The sequence below is a fragment of the Molossus molossus genome, unplaced genomic scaffold (assembly GCF_014108415.1).
Source record: "Molossus molossus isolate mMolMol1 unplaced genomic scaffold, mMolMol1.p scaffold_m16_p_3, whole genome shotgun sequence".
NCBI classification, from domain to species: Eukaryota; Metazoa; Chordata; class Mammalia; order Chiroptera; family Molossidae; genus Molossus; species Molossus molossus.
In genome coordinates this window covers 14,682,818-14,699,350 of record NW_023425366.1, presented here as the reverse complement: position 1 = coordinate 14,699,350, position 16,533 = coordinate 14,682,818, and the positions used below count along the sequence as shown (strand labels likewise).

General features: G+C 45.6%; 1 protein-coding gene across 1 annotated transcript in view; it reads right to left on the bottom strand.

Annotated features, from left to right (window-relative positions):
* ADAMTS12 (ADAM metallopeptidase with thrombospondin type 1 motif 12) overlaps positions 1-16,533 on the bottom strand; it is a 262,620-nt gene that overhangs the window by 59,259 nt on the left and 186,828 nt on the right. The window contains exons 14-16 of the mRNA XM_036280361.1: positions 9,867-9,987; positions 5,212-5,456; positions 3,590-3,728 (exon numbers count right to left, since the gene is read on the bottom strand). Coding sequence (XP_036136254.1) covers positions 3,590-3,728; positions 5,212-5,456; positions 9,867-9,987 — 505 coding nt within the window. The remainder of the gene's footprint in view (positions 1-3,589; positions 3,729-5,211; positions 5,457-9,866; positions 9,988-16,533) is intronic.

Here is a 16,533-nt window from a genome sequence, read left to right as displayed (position 1 = left end):
GACAGCCTCTTTAATAAATGGTGTTGGGAAAATTGAACAGCTACATGCAAAAAAAAAAAGAAAAGAAACTAGACCACCAACTTACACCATACACAAGAATAAACTCTAAATGGATAAAAAACTTAAATGTGACCAATGACTCCATAAAAACCTGGAATAAAATGCAGGCAACAAAATTTCAGACATCACACGCAGCAGAATTTTCACTGATACAACACCTAAGGCAAGAGAAACAAAGGAAACAATGAACACATGGGACTACATCAAACTCAAAAGCTTCTGCACAGCAAAAGAAACAACCATCAAAATGGAAAGGGAACGTACTATATAGGAGAGCATCATTGCCAATGATACATCAGATGAGGGGCTAATTTCCAAAATATATAGAGTGCTCATACAACTCAACAAAAGGAAGGCAGAAACCAATTAAAAAATGGGCAGAGGACCTAAATAGACACCTCTCCAAACAGGACATACAAATGGCCAAGAGACATATAAGAAAATGCTCACAGTCACTAATCATTAGAGAGATGCAAATTAAAACAACTATGAGGTATCACCTCACACCTGTCAGAATAGCTGCCATAAACAAATAATCAAACAACAAGTGTTGGCGAGGGTGTGGAGAAAAGGGGACTCTAGTACACTGCTGGTGGGAATGCAGACTGGTGCAGCCACTATGGAAAACAATAGGGTGTTTCCTCAAAAAATTAAAAATTGAACTGCCATTTGATCCAGTGATCCCACTTCTAGGAATATACCCTAAGAAGCCTGAAACACCAATCAGAAAGAATATATGTACCCCCATGTTCATAGCAGCACTATTTACAATAGCTAAGATCTGGAAACAGCCCAAGTGTCCATCAATAGATGAGTAGATAAAAAAGCTGTGGTACATATACACAATGGAGTACTATGCAGTTGTAAGAAAGATCTCTTATCTTTTGAGATGACATGGAGGGACCTGGAGAGTATTATCCTAAGCGAAACAAGCCAAACAGAGAAAGACAAATATCACATGATCTCACTTATTTGTGGAATATAATGAACATAACAGTCTGAGGAACAGGGTAGACCCAGAGATGAGGAAGTAGGGTACAGACTGACAACACTCAGAAGAGGGGGTGGGGGGGTGGGAAGAGATAAACCACATAACTTATATGCATGTATGCATAACCAATGGACATGGACAACAAAGCTGGGGACGGGGTGGGGGGGATGGGGAGGAGGGTGTCAATTGGGTTAAAAAGGAGAAACATCTGTAACAAAAATAAATTTTAAAAAAACCATAATGGTTGATTCATATATAGTAAGGAAGTCTCATGTCCTAGCTAACTGGGGTTGTATCTTTAGGATTACTGCATGAATCAGCCATTTATCTTTTATTTCCCATACTCTGAAATATACATGTATAAACAAAGGTTTCGTTCCATGTTGAAATAGAAGGGGGTGGGTGTGGATGTTCTCCTGGTTTATTGAGGAGTCCCTGCCCAGTCGGGACTGTCTGAGGTTCACTCTTTTGTGTCTTTGGACAATGATTGAAGCCTAAAGTTTAAACCTGAACTTCACTGAAAGAACAGAACAAAAGGGATGAGAATCAAACAAGTATTTGTGACTCTAGTTCCGAAAACTTCATTTTCCTCACAACTGCTCCTTGGGAAAATATGTTTTACCGACTTTCTACGTATTGTTTTGCTCCTTCCCTGAGCCCAGGGCCGGGGGGGCTGGAGGGACAGGGCGTGAAATGTAGAAGCGGTGGCGGGACGAGCAGGACTGACGCCCACTGATGCCCCTCGTGGCGGCCGCCACAGATGGCACCTTGGGCCTGCACGGGTTTTCTGAGTTGTAGAATTTGTAAAACCTCACGTATTTTGAAATGAACCTATGACTCCTGTGATTTCTGAAAGTTAATCCTTGGTTTTCTGCACTGAAGGAAGAACAGGAAGTCGGCAATACAAAAATTGTTTACACAGCCAATGGTACATGACTCACTGTCTGCCTAGCCGCCTCTTTCCACAGTTACCCCCTGGGGTGCAGGAGGGGGACCCGGAGGGGACAGAGCCTGTGGGACAGGAGCCTGCGGGTGGGCTGTGCTCCTTCTCTGTCTTCCGTTTGCTGGACCCCACTTCTGGCTCTTCACCCTGTGGCTGCCCTAGCCTTGCAGGCGGACCTTACGGGCTGGAGGCAGGAAATTCCAGAACACTCCGGCAGGACCCGAAAGGACAGAGAGAGGCGCAGGCTTTCTCACAGGGAGCTACTGTTGGAGCCTCCCAGTGCCTGAAGGGCCCTGAACCCTGCCCTCCTGGGCCCTGGCAAGTTCGCGAGGCCCTACAGCACTCCCTCGGGCTCCCAGCCTTGCCGTGGGTCAGATGGTGCCCACGGGACGAAGCCCACAGTGGAATTCGAGCAGACGTGACCTGTGTTCCTTCTAGGCCAGGCCATTGACAGGAGGCAGTCTGCCTCTTCCACGTCTCTCTTCCCCCGTGGGCAAGCTGGAAACCACGGATTTCAGAGTAAGTAGGGCCACTCACCCTGCGTCCACTTGGAATGGGTTGAAAATAAACCTTCATTGTGTTGAATTCCTAAAATTTCAATTTCTTTTTTAAAAAATTTTTTAAATCCTCACTTGTGAATACTTTTCCATTTTTGTTCAGATAGAGTGGGAAGAAGAGAGGAGAAGAGAGGGAGAGAGAGAGAAACATTGATGTGAGAGGGACACATCAACTGGTTGCCTCCAGCACGACCTCAACCAGGGCCAGGGATGAACCGCAACTAAGGTACATGCCCTTGGTCAGAATCAAACCCACGGCTCATTGGTCTGCTGGCCGATGCTCTAACCACTGAGCAAATTGTCCAGGGCAGATTTCAATTTCTTTGTTACTGTAGCAAAACCTACCCCATCCTAAGACCTGACAGCAAGGAACCTCTCCAATGCTGGATTTTGTCAGAGAAAGCTACTCTCCGAGTAGATCTAAAAACTTGGTCAATTTGGGTTAGAAATTAAACTCTAGGGGATTTGGCCATGATGTGTAGAATGTCTTTGGGTAGGTTGCTTGACTTTTGTGGTCCTCACGTCCTCCACCAGAGCAGTGGTTGTTTTAAGTTTTTCTGTCTTGCTTTAAAAGATATGTAGCCCTTGCCCAGTCAGTGTGACTCAGCGGTTGAGTGTCGACCCATGTACCAAGAGGTCGTTGGTTCAATTCCTGGTCAGGGTACATGCCCAGGTTATGGACCAGATCCCCAGTGGGGGGTGTGCTGGAGGCGGCCAGTTGATATTCTCTCTCATTGATGTTTCTCTCTCTCTCTCCCTCTCCCTTCCTCTCTCTGTAAAGAAATAAAAAATAAGAAATGATATGCAACCCTTTCTTAAAAACTAAACCTTCACATAGGCCAGCCTACAAAGCTGAAGAAAGAACAACTGCCTCTCCATGGGGACCGTGACCTGCACATTGACCCCCACAGGGTCCCCAGGGCCGTCTTTGTGGAGCCCGGCAGACCCACGGACACAGAAGGCAAACCACCGGCTTCCGTGGCCTCCACGGCCCATCCCGGGGCTGCCGTGGCTTCCAGTGGGACCCCTGCTTCTCACCTGTGCCACACGTGGCACTGCACTCGGTCCAGCGGCCGTACTGCCAGAAGTACAACAGCTTCTCCCCGTCACTGCCAAGGCCGTCTTTGCGGATCGTGTACTCGTACTTGATGCCAGGGTTAGTCACCTGGAATATGAGCTGGGAGGCAAGAGAGGGGTCACGCCAAAGTGTCATGACTTTACCCCGAAAACCACAGTCCTGTCAAATCCAACCAATGTCCCTCATCTTCAAGGAGTCATGGGAGCTTGCCCTGGAACAAGTACCTAAAGGAATATCCCTCTACGCTGCTTCCACCTGTACATCCACGGCCACCTCGATCTACTTCGACCTCCTCCACTCCATTGTTTCCTGGCTGGAGTGCTGTGGGAATTCCAGCTCACGGAAGCAGGAGGGTCTGGTCACAGGGACCTGCTCTGAGGGGAGGGCGGGGACGGTTCTTTCCCATCACAGCTGGCAGGTCGCCTGTTCTGGGTACTTACTAATTTTCTCGTTGTGGGTGATTTACCGAGTCTCTTTGTGTCTTAGCTCCCCCACTTGTAAACTGAGGAAAACAATAGCACTACTGATAGGGTTGTTGTGAGAGTGCAACAAATACATAAATGTAACATGATTCGACATGATAGAACAGCAGCAGCCAGGTAGCAGCAGTCAGTAAACACTAACTGGCATTGTTGTTGCCTTACGATGGCCGCCCTTCTCTCTCAGGCCGCTTAGTTCTTTTAAAGCATATGGTCCTGGGATAAAAACTGTCATCGGTTTTAGCCAAAGCAAACCACTCTTGGGACTGTCCCCTCGCTTCCCTGTCCTGCAGGTAATCAACCTACAACACGTTTAAAGTGAATTCGTCTTAAACTTGGAGGTGGTGGATTGGTTGCCCCATGGGTTGGGGGTTCCCATTTGTAAATCTTTTCCCATGTGGACAGGTCAGATGTCAGGTTTCCTAACATTTATTAAACGTAGCTGTCAAGCCTTGACCTCCAGCTTCCGTGAGTGTTCCGATGTCTGGCTCTGCAATGACTTCTCTCTCACTTCTGATATGGTTTGATCTGACTCTCTCTTGGGCCATCTGTCACCCCCAACCTTCCTGGTCTCCACTGGTATAATTATTCCACTCCTTTTCTGTGCTCTTTGCCAATACCAAAGACAAATCACTCATGACTTTGAAGAACACACCCTACACTCAACCCCTCTCTCCCCTAAGAGTTTCCCCAGGTGAAGCCTTTTGCCTGAGCACAACCACCTGACAACCTGTGGAAGAACCATGTCAGTCCATCACCACTGCTGGAGGGCTACTGGGAAACTCGTGCCAGAGACTGACAGCATCCTTTTCCTACCCAATGAACAGTCACCGTCAAATAAACAGCCTGTGTCAACCACACTGAAATCTGAACGCAAACCTCCCAAATGGATGGTTAGGGCCCTGGCATTTTATGATGGGGGTTTCAGCCATTTCTAGGCCATCAGGGATTAGCAGCACAAACTGGTATCTTGCTTTCTTCCCCATTCCTTGCTAAAAACATTTTAAAGATCCTTAATTCATGTCTCCTAGTAAATATGTTGGAAAAGAACATTAGAAAAATCCTAACTGATGTGCACCTCAGCCGTCTCCTTTCCGCATTACCTGGATCCACACGGACTCGTTGGTGGGACCTGTGGCCATCAGTTTCTCCTGGTCTCCTTTCCTGTCGTATTGAAAGACGGTCCCTGCCAGCTTGTAGTTCCCTTTCCACTGGATAATAAATCCTCCATTGAGGTAATATTTTTTAGGGTCTTCACTCCTGATGGCCAGAAAGTTTCCAGCTCCCTCCACCTCCATCACCCGTATGTCCCTTGCTCCTTTCGGAATCAGTCCGATGTCAACATAACCTAAGGAGAACAGGCACAGTGAATGAAAGAGTCGTGCTAGCTTAGCTGAGCATAATGTCGGACCCACTGCTCATCCTCATCATTTAGTCCCCTGCCCTCCTCCAGGGTGGTCCCCGGGATTGGTAGATATCCTAAGTATGGGAACTTGAAAGAGCCTGACCACAGGCAGAATTCTCAGGAGCTGTGTGACTCGGTACATAAACAGTTTTGTGAGGAGAGGTGACATACATGCAGATTGTACTCTGAAGCTTTTATGGTTGATCCAGGGTTTATTTTTCTGTGATTTTAGTTGATGCCTCAGAATTGTACATCCCCTAGCCAACGTCCCAATAGCACCTCTGCTCCCCCATTTGTTGCTGCCGCCTGATCCATCTTCCTAAACATCACACTGGACACTCCTTCTGCTCGTCCTCATTGCCTGCACATTAAAGACAGATCCTTAGAAGCAGTTTCATCAGAGCTTCAATTCCTTATGAGAATCCCGCAGCGAGTCTGGGCTTGATCGCCACCTTGGTGCTCTTGAATACAGAGTCCACTCTGAGCACAGCTTTTTATATTGCTGGACACTTCGAGTCATTAGGAAGCATTTTCTTCTTATTTTTTCTTAGGTTTTGCTGAAATACGAACTTACATATTTCTCTCATGTTCCAATCCAGCCTGTACGAAAGCACAGAGAACACCCGTTTGATGACGAGGACCCTCCCTGCCAGCCTCCTAGCTCACTGGTCACCATGGGGGGGAAGGCTGACACCAATGTTCCCTCTCTTTGCCAGACTCTATGGTCATGTGTTCTCCCTACTCGTGCTTCTTAGGAACCATCGCTCACAAACACGATATAAAGGAAGGAACATGGGCTTTGGGGACGGCTCTGCGAAAGGTGCAGTGAGGCCGGGGGTCAGAACTCTCGAGTTCCCGTTTCTTCATCCCCACGGACACGCTCTAGGACGTTCGTCGACTTACTTAACATCTTTCAGTGAAGGGGCTTGAATGAGATGAGGTCTGCCGTCCTCCCCAGCTCCAGGATGCCATTATTTTGCCCTTTTCGAAACTAAACATCCTTTAGTCCTTCAACCTTTCTATAAAAACATGGGGTGAGAGCTTGATCATCCTGGTCGTTTTCCACGGAATACACACTAGGGTTTTCAGCCTGACAAGCAAGCGCTTGTCTCTGTGCCCTGACTGCTCCCTCTCACTCAGCTGCAGAGGACCTGGGGTCCCGGCAGCTCACACGCGGCTCAGCTGCAGGAATGACCTGCGTAGAAGCTGGGTACAGGCCACAGCCTCAGTCCTGCTTTTCAAACTTGGCAGCTCCGATCCTGAGGAAACAAAACGTGAGCCTCGTAGCAGCTCTATTCGGCCCTCACACACTTCGCTGAGGTGGCAGGAGAAACTACCAATTTACCGCTACTCAGTGAACGTATTTGTCACACACAACTGAGGCTACTGTAATTTTGTAAAATACCTTGGAGTATTGCTACCTGCAGCTGTTCTCTGACTTAGAATGTTGCATGGCTTCCCCTGCAGGAAAACCAACTGGCTACCACCTCATCCCTTGTTTGAAAGCAAACAAACAACAAACAAAAAAAAAAGAAAAGTAATTAGATGAAAAAAAAAAAAAAAAAAACACCAAAAATGTTTGCTTTTGATTTTCCATTTAAGAGAGAAAATCCAAGGTTGTAAGTATTTATCATGAGCAGATTCTGCCCAGTTGAAAGGGAGATACTTTAAATTTTTAAATAAAAGCTTTCTGTGATAGAAGTGCTAATTCTGAAGACAGTTTGTAGACAGAAGACGTAAACTGAAGCAGATTTAGCCATGAGCAAAAGTAATATATGTAATAGATGTGTGTGTGTGTGTATGTATATATATATATATATTTATTTACAAAAGAATACCCAGGAGAAAGCCAGAGGATAAAATTATAGTGATATGGAGTTAAAAAGAACCATAATAAAACATCCATTGGACCCCTCTGCACATGACAAAAAAGCCCACCATCTCAGAGAGAGGAGTACAACGAAGAGTCAAGTGTCCATTCCCCTCCACCCCCATCCTCTGTATCAAAGACAATTATACTTAGTAGTTGATTGGGCTTGCTTACAAAATTTTCTACACCTGCACATACTTTTTTATTTATTTTTTATTTTTTTATTTTTTATTTTTTTGTGGTACGTGCCCCTAGCGGGAACCGAACCCGGACCTCTCTGGTCCACAGGCCGACACTCAACCACTGAGCCAAACAGGCCAGGGCTGCACATACTTTTTTAAACCAGTGGGATCACACTATATGAACTATTATTGCCTTAAAAAAAAATCTTCACCCAATAATATGTTTTTATTGATTTTTAGAGAGAGAGGAAGGGAGAGAGAGAGAATGAGAAAGAAACATCAATGTGAGAAAGAAACATCGATTGGTTGCCTTTCATACCTGCCCTGTCCAGGGATCGAATCCACAACCTAGGCATGTGCCCCGACCGGGAATTGAGCCCACACCTCTTGGTGTACAGGATAATGCTCTAACCGACTGAACCACCCAGCCAAGGCACCAACTCTTGCCTTTTTTCCATTATTGTTGAAAGTATTACAGATGTCGCTCCTTTTTGTCCCCCATTGACTCCCACCCCGCCTTCATCACACTATTGTCTGTGTCCATGGGTTATACACATCTGCATATAAGTTCTCTGGTTTATCTCTTCCTGCCCCCTGCCCCCCTTCCCTCTGAGGTTTGTCAGTTTGTTTCCTACTTTCTTGTCTCTGGATCTATTTTTTTCGACAGTTTATTTTGTTCATTATAGTCCACAAATAAGTGAGATTATGTGATGCTTGTCTTTCTCTGATTGGCTTATTTTGCTCCTCATAATATTCTCCAGGTCCCACCATGTCATTTCAAAGGGTAAGAGACCTTTCTTTCTTACAGCTGCATAGTGTTCCATTGTGTATATGTACCACCGCTTTTTTATCCACTCAATATTGATGGGCATTTGGGCTCTTTCCAGATCTTAGCTATTGTAAATAGTGCTGCTACAAACATGGGGGTACATATATTCTTTCTGATTGGTGTTTCAGGCTTCTTAGGGTATATTCCCAGCAGTGGGATCACTGGGTCAAATAGAAGTTCAATTTTCAATTTTTTGAGGTAGCACTATATTGTTTTCCACAGTGGCTGCACCAGTCTGCATTCCCACCAGCAGTGTACTAGAGTCTCCTTTTCTCCACACCCTTGCCAACACTTGTTGTTTGATGATTTGTTGATGGCAGCCATTCTGACAGGTGTGAGGTGATACCTCATAGTCTAAGTAATGCCTTTTAAGTTGAATGTCTTTTCATATATTTTGAGCATTTCAACAGCTGTACAATGACATAATGCCATTTATTTAACCAATCCCCTTTTAATAGATATTTAGATGAAAGGGAATGGCTACCAACCTCTTTATCTACAAAATGAGGAAACTGAGTTCCCAAGAGAAGAAATCTGTGCCACATTGCACAGCTAGGCTGAGATTACATATACCTATAACCAGGGATTACTAACCCTCACTCTAGTGTTTTAATGGGGAAATGTGGTTGGTAGAAAAGAGATGAAAAACAAATCCTCTGGTGTGTCTCATCCTCATGGACCTTCTTTACAGAAATGAGGATCATATTAAAAAATTGCAGGAGTGGCCTGGTGGGTGTGGCTCAGTGGCTGAGTGTTGACCCATGCCCCAAGAGGTCACCAGTTTGATTCTCAGTCAGGGCACATGCCCAGGCTCAGCCCCATCTCCAGTGGGGTTTGTGCAGGAGGCGACCAGTCAATGTTCTCTGTCATCAATGTTTCTATCTCTCTCTCTCCCTCTCTCTCTCTAAAATCAATAAAGAACATATATATATTAAATAAATTAATTATATATATTTAATATGTATATATTAAAAAGTTGCAAGAATGAAGGGTTATTGAAACATTTATTCAATTTCAAGGGAAGGTTTTCAGGGTTGATAAGACTATCTCCAAAGCATTAAGAATGATGAGTAACCTTAGTCAATTTGTCCCAGTGGTTGGAGTATCAACCTATGGACCAAAGAGTTGCAGGTTCAATTCCTGGTCAAGGGCACGTACTTCAGTTGCAGGTTTGATCCTTGGGCCTGGTTGGGGTTGTGCAGGAGGCAACCAATAGATGTGTCTCTCTAATAACACATCAATGTTTCACTTTCTTTCTCCCTCCCACTTTATCTACAAAAACAAAAAATCAATGGAAAAATATCCGCAGGTGAGAATGATGAACGTATTCAGTCAGTAAAATCACTTTTCTTCCACCTTCCCCATTTTGAATTCTTTGACAATCACAATCTGCTGAGAGACAACCACCCAGCCATCAGGCCTGCCCTCCGTGCTCCGTCCCCTGCCACTTCAGTTGTGTGTTAGTCTGTTACCAGATCCTTCCTTCTGCTTGAACATCTTCCTCACGGTCTGGCAGGCAGAGCCGTTCCCCAGGCACACCCCGCAGCGGTCCTCGGTGGCGTTGGAGTCGATCTCGTAGTCACAGCCAACCCTCTGCAGGAAAAGAGGTTGGAGAGGAAAGACACAGGCAGGAGATGTCACACTGCTTGGGACCTCGAACTTCCCCTTCCCCTCTTTGCTCTCAGTGAGATTGGGGCACATACAAAAGGGCACACACGTCTTCTTTTCCTGGTGCAGCAGAGAAACACCAAAGCGTCCACCAAAGGTAAAGGAAATACTTGCTTAGAGACAGGGGCACACTGGCTGGGTCTCCCTGGAGTCAGAGGCAGAATCGAACACAGTTCCAAAAGCTTAACCTTGAACATGCCTTGGAACTGAAGTTGGTGGAGCAGTAGGTCCCCCTCTTACAGACATGCAGACCTCATGCCCCTCCTCTCCATGGGACTTCCCAGGGTGACGCATTACTCCACCGAGAACTTCCCATGCTCACTGGGGTGTTCTCCCCAGCTCCTGTCTGAGGATAGCAGGTGAACCAGCAGCCATCAGAGAAAGGCTAGCTTAATGCTGAGACCGCTCCAGTCCACAAGGGATGACATCTCTGACCTGCAGATCCTCGGAGATCCCAGCCCCCACTGCCCTTCACACTTAGCCATATCCCAGCCATCCTGACCTCGTCCCCTCCAGCCGCAGAGGAAGAACTGGCCATTTCTCCTCTGAGCCAACATTAATCTTGCCCGTGAGCTGGACCAAATCCCTTCTCGGTGTTCTATCTATTGGTCCTCCTGAGTCATCAGTTTCATCTCCACAGATTCCTTCTGCTCAGCCCATCAGTGTGGCCAAGTCTCTCCCATCCAGAAATTGCCACTCTGGAGGGAGAGCATCCGTGTTCATCAGCATCAGGTACAATCAACCATGACACTGAGCCTGAAGGTCATGGGACCTGGGGGCTCCAGCTGAACGTGTCTGTTGCCCGCTGTCTTCCATGGCCTGGGCTCCTAACCACATGTCCGTGGCAACAGAAGGAGGGAAAACTATACCATATTCCAGTGCTCAGATTTTTCTTTTCTGTTTGCAAAGAAGAATTGTGCCCAGTAGTTTTTTTTCTCCCAAAGGTAAGTCCCTTTCTTATTTTAAAGCCACCTCAAATTGCCTGAAAGGAGGAACAGTCTGGGTTGTTCAATTACACCCTCCCTCTACCAGCTAAACAGGACTGATGCCCACTGACAGAAATAGCTCCATCCCTTGACCACCTCCAAGTTCCTTTCAGTCCACAGACACAAAGTGCTAGGAGATCACAAACCTTAATCACGCTAATCACACGGAAAGAACAGAAACCGTTTGGGTGTGAAGCCTTCAGCCGTTGGGTGAAATGCCAAACCTTCCCACGTGAGTTTTCATCAAGCTGGGCCACGCTCTGATGAACTGACCTCACGAATGACCTTCCCAGGGGTCTTTCCTCCAGTGATTTGGAACAAGCCAGGGAAACTTACTCTGAGACATTAATTTTCAAGTGGCTTTTTTTTTGTTTTTTGTTTTTTTTTTAGAATCTCTACCAAAAGGGGATATGTCTTTAACAGTGTGAACCATAAAGGAGAGAAGGCCAGAAACCCTAACCCTCAAGCCCCTCTCTCTTCCCTAGCAGCAGTTACAGGCACCCTGGGGCAGGGGCTGGGGCAGGAGACACGCGTCCCCAGCACAGTAAGTGGGTTCTCGCGGCGACTTCACCCCATTTGCTTCTCCCATCAGCTGCACACACTATAACCAACACTGGATTGAGTACATAGCAGGAGGCCAGTGAAGGTTTCCGCCAACCTCCTTGTACGCGGGACATACGGATCCTCGGGGAAAGGAGAAGACACCCTCTCCTCCTTCACGCCCTCCGCCCGGCAGCAAGGCCCACACGGCACTGGCTCTCGGCCTCCGGCGGAATCAGGGCTGAGTCTGCTGCTGCCACCAACCGTGGACCGTGGCTGCAGCCTGGCCCCTCCCTGATGTGACTGTGGATGCCAGGCAGCCACCCCACGGGCAGCATTTTTGAAGAAGAAGAAGAAAAAAAAATCACTTTACTTTCCCATCATATTATCATTTTTTGTTTTTAAAAAACAGTTGTATTGAGTGTAGCTGATATACAAAATACTGCTTGCACTTAATGCATACAATTTGATGATTCGGCCCTTAAATAAACACTTGTGAAACCATCACCACAATCAAGGTCATAGACATATTCATCACCTCCAAATTTCCCTGTGTCTTGTGTGTGTGTGTGTGTGTGTGTGTGTGGCAAGAACACTGAACGTGAGATGTGCCCTCTTAACGAATGTTTATATGTTCAATCCAGCATTGTTAACCTCGGGCACTACAGTATACAGCAGGTATCTAGGACGTATTCATCTTACATATCAAACTTTGGACCCAATGAACAGCAACTCTCCATTGCTCCCTATCCTCGGCCCTTGGCAACCACCATTCTATTCTCCACTTCTATCAGTTTAACTATCTTAGATTCACATTTCAGTGGAAACATGTAGCATTTGTCCTTCTGTGGCTAGCTTGTTTCTCTTAGCATAAAGTCCTAAGGGCTCATTCATGTTGTCACAAATGGCAGATTTCCTTCTTTTCTTAGACTGAATACTATTCCATGGTGTGTAGACACCACATGTTCCTGATCCATTCATCTGTTGATGGACATCTGGGTTGTTCCTGTACCTTGGCTATTGTAAGAATGTACAGATATCTCCTCAAGATCCTGATTTCAGTTCTCTTGGATATATACACAGAAGTGGGATTCCGGGGTCATAGAGTAGTTCTCTTTTTAAATTTTTTAAGGAACCTCTATACTGTTTTCCACAGAGGCTGCGCCATTGTACATGCCCACCAACAATAATATACAAGGGTTCCGATTTCTCCACATCCTTACCTACATTGTATCCTTTGGCTTTATTTTATTTTATAACATCCATCCTAGCAGGTGTAAGGTTATATCTTACTGTGGATGTGATTTGTATTTCTCTGATGTTTAATGATGTTGAGCACCTTTTCATATACCTGTTGGCTATTTGTATATCTTCTTTGGAGAAATGTCTACTTAAGTCCTTTGTTCATTTAAAAAAATTTTTTTTAAATTGATTTCAGAGAGAGAGGAAGGAAGAGGGAGAGAGAGATAGAAACATTGATGAGAGAGAACATTGACTGGCCGCCTCCTCTATGCCCCCCACTGGGGATTTGGCCCACAACCTGGGCATGTGCCCTGATGAGAATCGAACCGGCAACCTCTGGGTGCAGGGGTCGACGCTCAACCACTGAGCAACATCAGCTGGGCCCTTTGCTTATTTTTTAACCAGGTTATTTGTTTTTCTGCTATGGAGTTGTTGGGGTTTCTTATACATTTGTGTATTAATTATATATATATGATTTGCAAATATTTCTCCCCATTCTGTAGGTTGCCTTTTATTCTGATGACTATTTCCTTTCCTGGGCAGAAGAACATAATCAATTCTTGGCCCTGTCGTTTGGACTGAAGAGTACTTGAGTACTAGAGAAACCAGCTCCCAGTCTTCACCAGGCCTTTAGCCTACCTGAGCGAATAACCAAAAGATATTCTTACTAATTCTCACTTGTAGCTTGTAACATTGTTTTACTTGTAAATCCTCAAGTCACTGAGAACTGAAACACCAAGTGCCACCGTGACCTGATTCACCTGGAATGCCGTCGTTTCTTTCCGAGGCCCCTGGCAAAGGCGGCACTGAAGAATGCCTGGCGCTACAATGAGACTGATTCCCAGCCAACGACGCTTGAAGCGTGGAAGTAAGTTAGGGAAGATCCATGCTTACTGAGGAGAAAAGGTAAACGATGCTGCCATTTAATAAGTGCAGCAGCAGCAACACTTTGCTCGCCAGGACCTTGAGGGCCTTCTGGGATTCCGGAGAGCGATCTGACTCACAGACATTGATTTAGGGCGCTCAGTATGTCACCGAGTGGTCAAAACCGGGTTTGTTCGTGAGAGAACAGGGAGGTGCAGGGTGGCTCCTGAAGGAACGAGACACCCGCTCAGAACAGGTAGAAAGGTTGTCGGATTAGAGTTAAGGGCTCAGCGGCGAGTGGAGATCGTGATTTTGTAAGGGTACAAAGTCACAAAGGTGACTATTTTATTTTAAGAAGCACACAGCAGGCTGACAGTAAGGTCAGAGGAAGGGCTGGTTGATCGGAACCAGGGTCCTGAGGTGTGGGACCGAAGGGAGGCTCGAGGAGCCATCTGGGGACAGCTGACGTGACGACGCAGGGCAGCCGGGCCTTCGGGGAGGAAACAAAGCCGAAGCCAAGGCCAATGCCGTGCTGACCGGAGACACGGGAAGAGGAACGGGAATGCAGGTCAAAGCACTGGGGAGAGGGGTGACAGGGCTGGGAAGCTGGCAGGCGGTCCTAAGACAGTCGATAAGACTGCAGAGTTGGGAAAGTTGTGGTTAAAAATGAGAGATATCCTGAAAAGCCGGTTTAAATTTATATTTTGATAAATAAGCTTAGGAGTTCAGTCCAAGTTAAAACAAAAATTGGGGAGGGCACGGAGAGTAATCTCCTGGGACAGATTCAGTTTTCATCAAGCCTCGAAAATCCCCTTCACAATAGAATCTGCAAATCGAAAATGCCAGAAGGTGGGCACATATAATTTCATAATAGACAGTGGAATACCTGAACAAAAGCAAATATAATAAACATTTATATAAATATAAGCCAACCTATGTTCATATCCACAAAGAAGACAGATTTGACAAGCACTGCATGTATTTTTTCTCTGACGGTGTGTCTTTTTACTTCAATGCATGTTCAATTTGTTGCGTTTTGTTTTTTGTTCTTTTTTAAACTTTAGTAAATGAGTAAGACTAACAAAGCTGAAAATGTCTACAACCTGGATCTTTGGAAGATAAATCATATTTAGGCTCTTAAGGGAAACTTGACTTGAATAACTTTTCAGCTTAAAAACGCAGCTCAGTGCGGCACAGACAGAAAGTGGACAATTACACCTTCCAAAAGGCCTTAACTAGTTGCCAGAAAGACAAAGGCAAGCTGGGACAACGTGGCTCATTCTAGTAAACGATGTAATGGGCTTCAAGAGAGGCACCCCAAACCCCTTGCATTTTGTTCAAAACGCCTCTGTTTTCCACCACACGCTCAAGACGCTGCCTCTGTGCACACAACGTATTTAGGTCTAAAAGATCATTTCAGCACCACATTCTTTTCTCGGTGACCTAGTTCCCAGGCCCAGTTGCAAATGCAGTCAGCTGGGGGGTTTTTAAACTATCAATGGCCGGAGCCCAAATTCCAGAGATTCTGAATTTTGAGATGGAGCCGGACAGCAGTAGTTCGCAAGGCTGTCCAGGTAATTCCGACAGGCAGCCAGGCCTGGGAGCCGCTGCTTTAGAAAGCGGTGGGCTCCTCCGGCCTGCATTGGCTGAATCAACCTTTTCCCACTCTGGGGAACACATTAGTCTAAAATATATTATTCTGGGCTCTCTGCAGCTACCGTGGTAATTGTTGAGTCGGAAAGAGAATTCCACCTGAGCTTTTTGGAATGGAGCGCCTGACGGGCTGGCTGTCCACTCACTCATCCTGGGAACCGACACGGCACCTCTGTGCTTCGGTCAGAGCAGGAGTCAAAGGCACCCCCAAGCCGGTGAGCGCACCTCTGCAGGGAGCTGCACGTGTCCGGGCAGGAGCTTTTTACAGTGGCCATGTGGTCCAGCGGGAAAAAATATGATAAATAATTACAAAAGCGATAAAATGTAATGCAAAGTTTATTGTGTTCCAGGGCTCTATTACGGGCTTAACACTGATGACCTTATTTAATCTTTTTGACAACTCCAATTGGAAAGATATATTATTATCTCAATTTTATAAAAGAAAACTGAGCCATAGAAAGATGCATAGGGTTATACAGTTAATAAATAATGGTAACGAGTTCACTTTCTGGAGCCTGAGTGAGAAACGAGCAGTTAATTAGGTATTTCTACAGCGTAGTTTTTCTTTCACTGACTAGCAAACAGCTTCTCTTTAAACTGAGATTTATGCTGGGGTGTTGGATCACAAAACATGTTCATTACTTCCTTGCAAAACATACTGTGAGCAATGGGAAGGGATTTTTCAATGGTTGTACGTATAAAAGCATGAACAAATCAAGTCTAAGTAATTTATATAAAGGCAGCGTGAGGAAAAGTTGAATAGCAATCAGAAGACCTGGTGTTTACCTGCCGTGCCGTCTCTCTTCCTAAAAAGAGCATGTCGGTAACCAGTGGAGAATTCAATGTAAAACTGCATTGTGAAAAACACTATACAAACTATTATCCATTCCAGTTTTTTTCTAAAATGTAATGATTCTGTTGGCAAGAAACCAATGAACAGTTTAATGTGATTAAAATAATCTAGGTTGCCTCTCCTAACAATTCCTCCTTTAATTTGGTTCTCCTTCATTGTAAATCTGTTCCACGCCTAAAATAATATCCTAGAACACATCAACAAATCAAGAAATAAAGAAAACAGGAGGAAAATTATTCCATTTCCAACCGTGCCTCTGACATCCATGGAGAAGTCCTGCCTCACCGACCAAATAAAGCCCAGACCGCATGCAAACGCCACAAAGGCAGGGGT